This window comes from Poeciliopsis prolifica, unplaced genomic scaffold, assembly GCF_027474105.1.
Source record: "Poeciliopsis prolifica strain line A6 unplaced genomic scaffold, Auburn_PproV2 SCAFFOLD211, whole genome shotgun sequence".
Taxonomy (NCBI): domain Eukaryota; kingdom Metazoa; phylum Chordata; class Actinopteri; order Cyprinodontiformes; family Poeciliidae; genus Poeciliopsis; species Poeciliopsis prolifica.
Window position 1 is genome coordinate 2154 of NW_026562586.1, and position 12728 is coordinate 14881.

At 36.3% G+C, this 12728-nt stretch overlaps 1 protein-coding gene, 1 long non-coding RNA gene and 1 pseudogene across 2 annotated transcripts; 2 read left to right on the plus strand and 1 right to left on the minus strand.

Moving 5' to 3' along the window:
* The first annotated feature begins 781 nt into the window (after nucleotides 1-781).
* On the plus strand, nucleotides 782-6639 carry LOC129356941 (Fc receptor-like protein 5; annotated as a pseudogene).
* Nucleotides 6640-6694: 55 nt separating this feature from the next.
* LOC129356942 (uncharacterized) lies at nucleotides 6695-8353 on the plus strand. The gene is made up of 3 exons (XR_008605473.1): nucleotides 6695-6741; nucleotides 7843-7899; nucleotides 8177-8353. It is a non-coding gene; the product is annotated as an uncharacterized LOC129356942 (long non-coding RNA).
* Nucleotides 8354-10298: 1945 nt separating this feature from the next.
* On the minus strand, nucleotides 10299-11595 carry LOC129356943 (centriolin-like). The gene is made up of 2 exons (XM_055026478.1): nucleotides 11581-11595; nucleotides 10299-11537 (listed from the first exon to the last, which is right to left on the minus strand). The coding sequence occupies exons 1-2, from the start codon at nucleotides 11593-11595 to the stop codon at nucleotides 10299-10301; spliced, it is 1254 nt and encodes a 417-aa protein (XP_054882453.1).
* Nucleotides 11596-12728: the final 1133 nt, after the last annotated feature.

The window sequence follows — 12728 nt, forward strand, 5'->3', positions numbered from 1 at the left end:
CAATGAATTTCTATGTTGATATTGACAGAGGATTTACTGCAGCAACTTTTGTCTGTTTGATGGAAAAACTGTCACAAATGTGATTATATGATGCAAACAGTGCAACATTCTGGCTGTAAGCCAGTAATTTATAGGAAGTGCATATTATATGTCTAATACTGCTTTGTTTTGCTTTATTGTTCTTTACCAGTGATCATTTTATTTTGTTAGTTATAATGAGAGTTATTAGACAGATATTCACATACACTGGATCAAAAGTTATTAAAATTGTTTTCTCAGTGTATGAAGTAAATCAAACATTTTCTTATTTTAGTTCAACCAGAACAACTAAAATTATTTCTGTTTGCTAAATGAGATTAAAAAACATAGTGAGCACATGTGAGATTTTTTTTTAATTTTCTTTCTTTGAATTAAGAAATGTATTTACCTTTTTTTCTTTTAAACTGTATGACTTGAGTCAAATCTTTTGGGTTTCCTTCCTCAACTGTTGATAGGTTAACTATTAATTAATTAGCCTTCAATTTACATTTGAGTTAATTGAAGGCAGACCTGAAACTCACTGCTTCCTTGTTTGAAGTGATTGGCATGTCAAAAGCTACAAAAAAAAAATCCTTCAAAAGATATTTTCACTATGTTTCTGGCATTTAGCAAATATAAATAATTTAGTTAATTCTAACTAACTTAAAACAAGAGATTTGATTTCAGACATTAGTAAATAATGTTTAAGTGTCTCTTTATTTGGTGTATGGAAATATCTCTTCTCTGTTACTCATGTGAACAGTTCCCATCACACCAACTGTGATCCAACAACCCAACTGGTCTCAGATCTACAGAGGAGAGGAAATCACTCTGAGATGTGAGATCCAGGATGATGAAGGAACTCAGTGGACGTATGAATGGATTACAACCAATAGAAACTCTCCAACATCCAGCAAATCCATGATCACTGCTTATAGCAGTGGAGATTATAAATGCAGAGGAAGAAGAGACGGTTTCACCATAACAAAGGGGGAGTCATCACATTAACAGTGTCCTGTGAGTTCACCCATGTATGAATAATGCTTACAGGGATTTTACTAGCAAATCTTAATATGTAATAAAATATTTCTACATGTGTGTATGTATGTTTACCTCCTCTCTCTCCAGCGTCTCCCCCTCAGCCTGTCCTCTCTGTGTCTCCATGGCTGAATCCTGGAGCCTCAGTGACTCTGAACTGTGAGGGTTTGGAGCTTCAATCAGCAGGATGGAGGTTCTTCTGGTATAAAACTGTTCCAAACCCAATCAGCAGTTCCTACAGCTTTGAGCTGCTGCCTAACACCATCAATGGGTCTGAGCAGAACTCCTTCATCATTAATGGACCGACTCAAACAGCAGGATATCAGTGCAGAGCAGGAAGAGGAGAACCAAAGTTTTACACTAATTACAGTGAAGTAAAGTTTATCTGGTCTGCAGGTCAGTTTGTTTCTGTTCTTTCATTTTGAATTTTTTTCCACTGTTTGTATTTTTTATGAGCTCAGGTTTCTAATTAACGTTGTGAATAATGTATTGTATTCCTCCTGTCTTATGTATTTTATTAATAGTGATAAACACACCTGTCTGTTAGGTTAGAGAAGATGAATAAAAAACTGAGACAATTTCAACAACAATAACAAAATAATGTGTTGTTGAAGCTATAAAATAATGATGGATGTGATCCTCAGTCATTTCACTCTTTTCAAAGTTTTGCACATCTTAGGCAAAGAATTAGCTTTTGACTCTGATTAAATAGTTTGGGGAAAAAAATAGAAGTTGGAAGCAGCAGTTGCCGAATGTTTTTCCGTAGGGTTTGTGTAATGGTAGAATGAGTTAACATGACAAAATTATTTAGCTTTCTGCTGAAAGTCAGTGATGAAGAGAACTACAACCAGAATACAGTAAAGTGTTTATGGGATCAGAAGCTATAAGGAGAATGTTTCCGTCTGGAACCACTAGGGGGAGCTGTGGCACATGGTCAGCTGCAATAACTTGAAGAAGGAGCTGACAGAGCAGCCAGTTACCTGCTGAACTTTTTTAATACGTTGTTTCATTCTCAGTCGTTTTGGTTGTTATGTGTACTTAGAGTTTTAGTAGTGTTTTACAAAATAAAAATATTGTGTGATGTTTTCACGTTTTAAATCTTCATTGATGTATTAACCATTTTAACCTACATTTGTAAATCACATTATTTAAATGCTATTGAGATGTTTGATTAACTATGAATTATTTGCAGAAATATTTGATAGAAGATTGTAAATTTTTTTAATTTCCTTCCCTTTTAACATTTAAAGGTCAAAAGCTTGGCGTCGTTTTTGACCATTTCTTTTTTAACTGTCACAAAGAAACAAATTAGCAGATTATCGCTGTGCCCATTAGTTTTGCTACCTCAATGCTCTGAAAGTCTGACATTATGGACTCTTTTCTTATTTTTAAAAAAATTATATCAACAACTTTAATAAGATCAACATTTATTTCATGTTACTCGTATTTTCTTTTTTTCTTTTTTGTTGTTGTTTTTGGTGTCTTTGGTTTTTACACTAATCATTTTACAGCTTATTTTACAATCACAGCTCAATGAACATTGTTTTTTACATTTTCTCAACACAACTGCTAAGAAAAATTCTGTAAAATTCTGTGTTTTTTTCAGACTCTCATCCAGCAGCTTCTCTCTCAGTGAGTCCTGACAGAGTTCAACATTTCATTTATCAGTCTGTCACACTGAACTGCACTGGGAACAACACCAAGTGGAGAGTGAAGAGGTTTACAGAATCAACCAGTCTATCATATGTTCAGTGCTTCAACTGGGGGAGGATGCCTGAATCCTCATGTACCATTAAGAGACTGAAGGTTCACAGTGGAGTTTACTGGTGTGAGTCTGGATCAGGAGAATTCAGCAATGCAGTCAACATCACTGTACAAAGTAGGTTATAAATTTTTAAAAAGTTAATTTTGTTTACTTTTTATTATTCAGAATGACTAGAGTTCCTGTAGACATATCTCTACAGGAATTTCGTGTTTCCTACATTCTTTTCTCTTCAGGTAAATTTTATAAATTAATGAAGCCAAATTCAGTATTTGACAGATGGAGCTGAAGGGTGTTAACATTTTTTGTCCTTTAAAACTGAGCAGCTGAACTTCTTCCTTTACCTGTTCTGTTTTATAAGCGTGTGATCCAAGTAAATTTTAGGAAAAATAAGATAACTCCATAGGTGTAGAACGTGGATCAAAATCACTAATAATCAAATGTTTAGAATATAAAAAGTCAACTTTGTCATTTCACGTCACAAGTACAAAGCAAAGAAATGCAGTTTGCATCCATCCAGAAGTGCTTGAAAATAAGAATGTTACAAATGTACAGTAGGTTTTATATTAAAATATGCTAACTTTAATATTATTGTACAAAATATTATAATATTAGAACTTTGAAAAATTATAACCGCATATTAACAATCCATTGAAAAATGTTATATAATCTCTCATGTCTCTTGTCTTTGTGAAACGGAGTCTCATTGCAGTTTTTTTTATTTGTTTAATATGTATTTTCATCTAAAATAATGCAATTTTTAGGTTGATGTGTGAAATTTTTTGCCATCAATAATAATTCAAAAATAATAATTACTATGTAATATTAGAAGTGCTGCACAGTATTTTAGATTAATCAGAATCAAAATGAGCCAAACAGCGCTCAGCATTTTTATTGCTGTTGTCCTATAGTTTGTATGTAATTGCAGATGAATTTATGATTCTGGTAAATTATACTTCACCAGCTGCAGTGGCTTCAGAAGGCTTGACTGATCCACAGAGAGCAGACACTCAGTATTTTTATTTCAATCTGGATCAACTCACACAGAGAAAAATAAGCAGTTAGAAGATTTTAATGAACAAATCTTTGGCGCTCGAACCGGCGGAAGACTAGTGAGCGTAGATCGCCGGGGAAGATGCTGAGTCCGGCGAAGCTCCCTAGTCTTACCCCCCGGTCCGAATACTGGTGATGGAGCGGAGCCTTGGATGGAGGAGCGCGTAAAGCGCCTGGAGAATGGTCATCGGGCTGAAGGTGGAGATGGGGAGGAGGTGGGTGCCCGGAGGCTCGACTTCTTGAATGGACAAGGCTTGACGTTGATTGGTATGGGACGCGCAAGGGCGCCGATCCTGATTGGCCGCAGCGGGGTGTGACGTGATTGAAGTGGATCAGCTGTGATGTAGATCAGCTGTGTTCTGTCTCCCAGCTTGAATTCACACCTTAGCTCCATGTCTTAAATAGGAAGAGAAAAAAAAGTGACATTACAAAAGCTGCACATTTCTTCAATATAAATGAGCAGATATACTAATTCTAATACATTTCTGTTATTGTTTTTGCAGCTTCTAATCTTCCTTTTGACTGATTTTCTTTTGCAGTTTAGTATGCAGGAAATGATTCTTGAAATATTTGAAATTATTTATCAAAAAATTTATGAAAAAATAGAGACTGATTGTGTTTTCCATTGGCTCGGTTTAACACTCAAAGATAGAAAATCTACATAAATAACTGAATCTGTCAGGTTCTGTGTTTTTCTGTGTTTTAATTCCGAGTTTCTGTGTCCTGAGTCTCCTCGTTGTCCTGTCTTCCCCTTGATTGTTCCCAGGTGTGTCTTGTTCCCCTGATTACCCTCAGTGTATTTAGTCCCTCCTGTGTCCTTTGTTCCTCGTCGGGTCTTTGTCAGATTGTTGTCAGATTTTTGTTGTTGTGTTTACCGCCTGTATGACCAGTTGCTACCGGCGTTGAGCCCTGGCTTCCGCTCAGCCGTGCTGCCTGGCCGCGGACTCTGTTGACTGTGTTTTTGTGGACTGTTTTTATTAAATTACTCACCATTCACCTACCTGGGTCTCCAGCGTCTGCCTCACCACCTCCACTACTCACCTTTTCATGACAGAAGCAGCTTTTTCAAAAGTTTGTCAACAGTTGATTGCTTGTCAGTAGTTGATATTCTGTCTATTTTACAGATGATTATGATGATCGTGTTATCCTGGTGAGCCCTGTTCATCCTGTGACTGAGGGAGATCCCGTGACTCTGAGCTGCAGAAATAAACAACAACAGTTTCTCCAATGTGTTTTTCTATCATAATGATAAACATCAATAATGACAGCAGAGAGGAGCTGAAGATCTCTGCAGTGTCAAAGTCAGATGAAGGTTTCTACAAATGTAAACATTCAGGAAAAAGTCACTAAAGAGCTGGATGTCTGTTAGAGGTGAGGAGGATTAAAATGTTTGTAATTTAGTTTTATCCAGTTGTTGGAGCTCAAGGTGAGAATGAATATGTCAATGTGGATGTGACATTATACCTTTGTTTCCTTTCAATATTTAATATTTTCAGGAACTGTGTCCAGTCCTGTTCCTCCTCGTCTCCTTTACTGCTGATCATTGGACCCATTAGTGGAATCATTCTGATTATTTTCCTGCTCTTATTGTGGCGCTACAAGCAGCACAAAGGTTTGATCACATTGTTTATTTAAACCCTTTAATCAAAGGCACACATTTATTCTGTTCTATGTGACAAATGATTTGAACCACAGAATAAGTAACAAGAAATGTCTTTTCCACAGATTTATGCTCTTTCAGGTCAGTCATTACTTTCCTTTCCTTGATAAAGAACACAGATCTCTGTACTTGTTTGCTGTAACTTTTATCTATTTGTGTTTTAGATCAGAAAAAAACAGTCAGAGATCGACCATCAATCAAGGAGCGGAGAATGAGTTCAGTGTCAGTAGCTCTGCTACTCCAGGTCAGAATTTAATCATATTCTTCTCATGCATTTACATCTTTTATTTTTGTCATCAACTCACATATTTATTCAGTATGTTTAATATTTGCATGTTTATGATCGTAATTAAAATAGGCCACCATAAAACTGATCTGTTATGACACAATAAACTTACCAAGAATGAAATGTGAGATTCAGTTGAAATATATAAAAAAAGATTTCAGATAAACAAGCAAGATATTTTTGTCTTGAATAATTTCACTTTCTAACTGTATGACTTTAATGCTGATGGCCTATTAGACTACTGTTCAAAGAAAATAAATGAAAATCCCAAAACATACAACCAATTACAGAGCATCCGATAAGTATTCACATCTATGCACTTTGTCGGCCTTTTATATCACAGCTTTGTGCTGTGAAAATTTAATTAATCTCTTTCCTCAAAATTCTCCACACAAATACCCAACAATAATAATGTGGAAAATGTTAGATTTTTCCAAATGTATTAAAAATAGGAAACTAAGAAATCACATTTACATACATATTTCCAGCATTTCATCAATGTTGGATGCACTTTAAAACACTTTTGTCTCAAAGTTTTTAAAAACCAGCTGTTCTTTGTAACATTGTTATTATATAACTATTAACCTGGTGCTGCTCTCTGTGGATCCGTCTGTGAAGCCACTGCAGCTGGTGAAGTATTTCTGTTTAAAGCAGATGAACACACAACTGGAGCGCTTAAGAAAACAAGCCGATCTAAAATTGTGAAACATTTTTGCTGCAGCTGAACCCAGTGAAGTAACGTACACCGCCATTAAATTCAAAAAGCTCCGAAAAAAGAGTGAGTTCAAAATTACAAACCTTTTACTGCACAAGGATAACTGAATGATTTCTAACTGTGTGTCTTTGTTTTGTCGATCTCAACAGGAAAACCCCGTAAACCTGAGGAGCCCGTTATTTACGCAGAAGTGAACACAAGTGCTGCAGGTAAAGTCAGTCGGACTTTATATCAAAATGTGTCTTCGTGTCAATACCCTGCAGGTTCAGATCATCTAACATAATTCTACAAGTATATGTAAAAAATGTCAAAAGAGAAAGAATCAAATATATAGCTATATATATATATATATATATATATATATATATATATATATATATATATATATATATATATATATATATATATATATATATATATATATATATATATTTTAAAATCTAACATATCTAGTATAATTTACCAGAATCATAAATTAATCTTCAATTACATACAAACTATAGGACAATAGCAATAAAAATGCTGAGTGCTGTTTGGCTCATTTTGATTCTGATTAATCTAAAATACTGTGCAGCACTTCTAATATTTTCCAAGAGATCCTAATGTTTACTGTCTGATCACAGAGTTATGATAAACTAAAAAGGCATCAGTCAGGAGAAGGGAAAAAAACCCTCAGTATTTTTATGTCTTAAATAGCAAAAGAAAAAAAAAGTGACATTACAAAAGCTGCAAATGTCTTAAATATAAATGAGCAGACATTACTAATACTAATACATTTATGTTATTGTTTTTGCAGCTTCAAATCTTCCTGTTGACCAATTTCTTTTGCAGTTTAGTATGCAGGAAATGATTCTTGAAATGATTTGTTTATTATGACTTCATCATCATCAAAAATAATGAACATATCTATCTGTAACATTGACTGCAAACTCTCTCTTGACATCAGCAGAAACAGAGGGACTGAACACTTTTACAGATTGTGTGTTTCATTAAAACATTTGTTGCATGTTAATTTTGCAGTGTAGCAAGTGTTTTTAAATATATTACCCCTCCCCATGTAGCCACACAGCTGCAAATTTGTGAAAAGAAAATTTTCCTTCCCCTTTGTGAAGTTTTAGCTTCCTCAAGATGACACAGTGTTGGATGTTTCCTTTGTCAAATGCAGTCTGTTATTGAAATGGAAAAACAAACTGTCTCTCTTGAATTTGGTTTCAGCTTTTCAGAATCGGACATAAATTTACTGTGGTTTTTTGGTACACAATATAGTGTAAACCATTCCTGTGTTTGATTAAATGAGTTTCCTGTTTCAGAACTCGCTCCAACGTACGCTGAAATCAATAAGAACAGAGCCAAGCGAAACAGGAGAGGTAACACTCAGTTTGCACTCAGTTTCTCATATGCAACATATTTAATAAAATCATTTTAGATTGTAAATTGATGAGATATTTTCACCATAATTCCCAGTTCTAGTAATCCTTTTTAGCATTTTGGATGTATGACTTTGCAGATTTTCCTCTATGCAATACTTTTTAACTAATGGCGTAAGCTTTGTGTGTGGACAGTGTTAGGATCAGCATAACACTGGGAATTAAATTCCTGCTTGTTGATTTTGTTATTATTAATGCTAATTATCTTCATTCACAGAAAAACCTGCAGCAACAGATGAATCAGTTTATTCTGAAATCAAATCAGGGGCAACTCTGGAAGGTGAATCTGCCTTTTAGCACACCATGCAAACTTAGATGTTTGTGTACATGCTTATCTATTTTGGTACTTTTAAATATAACTAATATATGTCTCTGATCCAAAATGCTGTGAAAGTGTGAAATATATAATCATCTATTTTTCTCTGTTACATAATTAAACATATTTAGTTGTATTAAGTGATACTGTAAGGGAATTCGTATTAAAATCTCTGTCTTTTGGAAATAAACTATAGTATTGTATTATATTACAGTCTAAGCACTGTGGACTTTTTCATGATGTTTCTATGTGCTCTTAATGTCATGTTTATTGTTTCCTATTTCTACAATGCTGCAGACAAAAGATGGGAACAATTGGCTGAAGTTAATGGATGAAAAATAAATGATGTTTCTCCTTAGATTGAGCATTAAAAAGCTAAGCTTTCTTTATTTTATTTCATTTTGTACAAACTTGTTACATTTAATAAATATGTCACATTTCAATGTGTATTTTGTGTTTCATTTGTTCATAAAAAAGAAAACACCAAACACCATTTTGAGGGTTCTGGCAGTATAGCCCGTTTCAGCACTGGACAGCTCCCAGAATGCAACACAGCTGTGACGACAGAGCAATGTCGCGGCTCGTGCTCGCGCATCTCTGAATTTCTATCACTGCGCGGGTCGCGCGCGCTGGCTGTCACTCAAACTGGACGAGTTGGAAAGTGATGTTGCAGAGGAGGTTCCCCTGCTCTGGTATTAACGTGATACAGACGCACTTTATCAGAATACGGAGGAACGGGAACCAACGTAAGCGTCAATTCTAAACGTCACGCTGCTCGTTCGGCTCGCGCGCTCAACTCAAAGCTTTCGAGAGGAAGAAACTCTGAAAGGTATTATCAGACATTATTGGTTTCTGTCAAAGACCTCTTTAAACTTCGCCCTCATTCTTTCTGACCCTCTATATTGTTGAAGTGACTTCAATAATGACGGATGTTTCACCTAAAGCCCCGCTTATAAATCCATCAAATTCAAGTCTCCTTCATTGCTCTGTTTGTCACCATAACGAGACATACACAATTCATTTGTGTATGTATATATTCATATATTTATATATGTATATATACACATATTTATTTATGTATGTATATATACATATATTTACATATGTATGTATATATACATAAATATGTATATATACACAGATTTATGTATGTATGTATATATATATATATATATATATATATATATATATATATATATATATATATATATACATTTACATATGTATATATACACATATTAATTTATATCTGTATATATACATTTATTTATAGATGAATGTATATATACACATATTTTTATGTATGTATATATAGATATATTTATATATAGACTGTAATTATGAACTCCAAATATTATATTTAGAATTTATTATACATCCTGCCTAAAAGTGTTTTCCTATCATTTGTTCTGTATTTGAGCTGCTTGATGGTAGCAGCCCAGACTCAGCATGGAGGGGATAATTAGGAGAGTGGGTATGTAGATTCTGCAAAGAGTAGACGCCTCACAAAATATGCATAGAGAAGCTCAATTTGATTCCAACTGTATCTGGAAATTCCAGTTCTGCAAACAATTCCAGGTATGAGCTGCAGTGTCTTTAAATGGCACATATGTTTCTCAAATATGAACCATTTAACAGTTTTTGAAACCAATGAGCCCTTTCTTTAAGACATCCTTTATATTGGCCAATTTACCAGACTTTAGTGGGGGACCGGAGCACCCGGAAAAAACCCACAATCACTAAGAAACAACCTACAACCACAAATAGAAAGAGGCGCCCAGTCAAAAACTGAGACATCTCTTCTGTGTGGCTGTGGCTAAGCTACGTGGAATATTACTGTTTTTATTGTGCAATATTTGGACATTTTTGAAAGGGTTCTAATTTCTTGTTTTAGTGGCCTCCTTGCATTTGTCTCATTTTGCAGATTCCTGAGATCCAGATAGAGCAGCATCTTCTCCAGACTTGTTGAGGGGCCTCTCGCCTCCGCGGCTCAGGATCTGAGCTTTCAGTTTTCTCGCCTCTTTCACATAAAGAAGTTTCTGACGTCCATGTGATTTTGATATAGAATGGCTGAATCTGTCAGCATCTCCTCTACAAAGTCATTTAGCTCCTCTGGAGATGCATCAGGTACTTCCATTTCTTCTGACAGCATCTCCTCTATGAGACTGTCCAGATCCATATCATCAGTGACGTTGTTTTCAGGCACACTGTCGTCAAGTCTGGCCACTTTTCTTATCGGAGGTCCGACTTCCTCGGTGTTTTGCAGCGTCGTCTCCAGATTTTCCAACCTTCTTTTGTAGCTCACCTTCTTGATAGAGTGCATCTGCCGGAATGCCATGAGTTGTTTTTGGAGCTGGTCTTTCTCGGACTCCAGTTCATCAATAATCTTTAGGTCCCTCATCAATTTGTAGGAAAGAGCATTTACCTCCTTATCGACGTACTGCTTAAATATCTGTGCCTGCTCTCTTAGAGCAGAAACGTCCCTTTCATATGTAGCCATAAGTTTCTGGTGAGAATCTTTAGTCTGTTCCAGTTCACTTCGGAGAAGACTCTCTGTTTCTCTAAAGTTGTCTATCTCCTGGGACATTTGTCGTTGCAGGTCCTCCTTCTCGGCTCTCAGCTTTTCAAAGCGCTTTTCGTTCTGCTCGAGTTTCTCCTCGTAAAACATCTTAGATTCGACCTGGAGCTTCTCCTCACGATCGTCGGCTTCATATTTTGATTTAAGCTCCTCGTATCGCGTCTTCATTTCTTCCAGCTCTTTGTGGAGGGCGTCACCTCTTTCTTTTTCTGCCTTGATTTCTGAGGTGAACGCTTCCTCGTTGACAATGCAAGACACCTTCAGCTGCTCCAGGTCCTCTTGCAGCAGCCTTTTCCTCTTGTGTCTTACTTCGTTGTGGAGAGTGGAAGCGATGGCGACAGGGTCGAGAGCCTCAGAATCGGCAAACTTCTCTACTGCCAGCAGTGTTCTCTTCATTTCTTTGCCCCTGTTGATAAAAACCTTCTTGAGATTTCTCTGCTTTTCCAGCTCAGCTTTGGTGTCTTTCAGCTCTTTCTCCAGAATGAGCACCTTTTGGTTCTCTTGAAACCACTTGGCTCGCTCCATTTCCAAGAGAGAGCCAAGTCTCTGGAGTTCTCTGGAGCTCAGCGGGAGACGCTCTGTTCTCACTCCATCCTTGTTGTTGTTGTCCACCTCTCCACGCCCTCGGCTGGGATCTGAACCCTCCTTTGGGATGCTGTGGCCTTTGATACGGCATATCTCGATCTGCAAACAATGTCAACCTCGACTTTATTGGCGCTTTGCGTACGTCTGAACTGGTCATCGTGTAGCTAGCAATGAGCAGAAGGTGGAAGTTTGCTACATAAGAGAACAGAGATGATGACATCACAAGCATGACTAGTTGTGACATCATACAAAGTGTTGACCATGGAGATCTCTGCCGCACTAATCAGCAGCCCCTCACCTTCCTTCCTGTATCAGATGGGGATGCGCTGTTGACGTGGCTGTCGTTTATTTTTCCTGTCGGTTTTTGTTCATGTTGGTTTTTCTTTCTTTTGGTTGCTTTTTGGGACACGTTACATGAGTCATCAAAATGTCAGACAGCAACACTGTTTTCAGTCACAGTCTTCTTCAGATTCACTGGAAGATTGAACACTGGAGATCCTTCCTGCCATCCACCAACAAACCTTGAACATTCTTGGATGAGATATTCAAGGGTTATTGCATCAAACCAGAGATTAGGAGCTAGAACTTTAGATTTGGTGAATATATAATGTTAAGAAAGAAAGTCGGTTTCCTGGTTCTGCAGGAGAGATGAGAGAGGATGATAAATCACTGAATAGTCCGGAAAAATGTTTATATATATATATATCTGTACGTATATAAATACATTTATATATGTATATAAACATATATATGTATACATACATATATTTATGTATGTATGTATTGTTGTTGTCAAAAGTTTACATACACTTGTAAAAAACATAATGTCATGGCTGTCTTGAGTTCCCAATAAGTTCTACAACTTTTCCTTTTCTGTGATAGAGTGATCGAGACACATACATGTTTGGCACAAAAAACAGTCATAAAGTTTGGTTCTTTCATAAATTTATTATGGGTCTGCTGAAAATGTCACCAAATCTGCTAGATCAAAAATATACATACAGCAACATAAATGGTAAATTTTGGTGATGTAGAGAGTTTTGTCAATCAAATTAGCTTCATGTCATGGTCTCTTCACTTCTTGTAAGTGATTCTGATTGACTACAGTTGTTTACTGTTCTTGAGCCCATTGAAATAGGGCTCATTTGACCCTGTGATTAGACTCAGCCTCAAAAGCTACAATGGGAAAGTCAAAGGAACTCAGTGTGGATCTGAAAAAGCGAATTATTGACTTGAACAAGTCAGGGAAGTCACTTGGAGCCATTTCAAAACTGCTACAGGTCCCAGAGC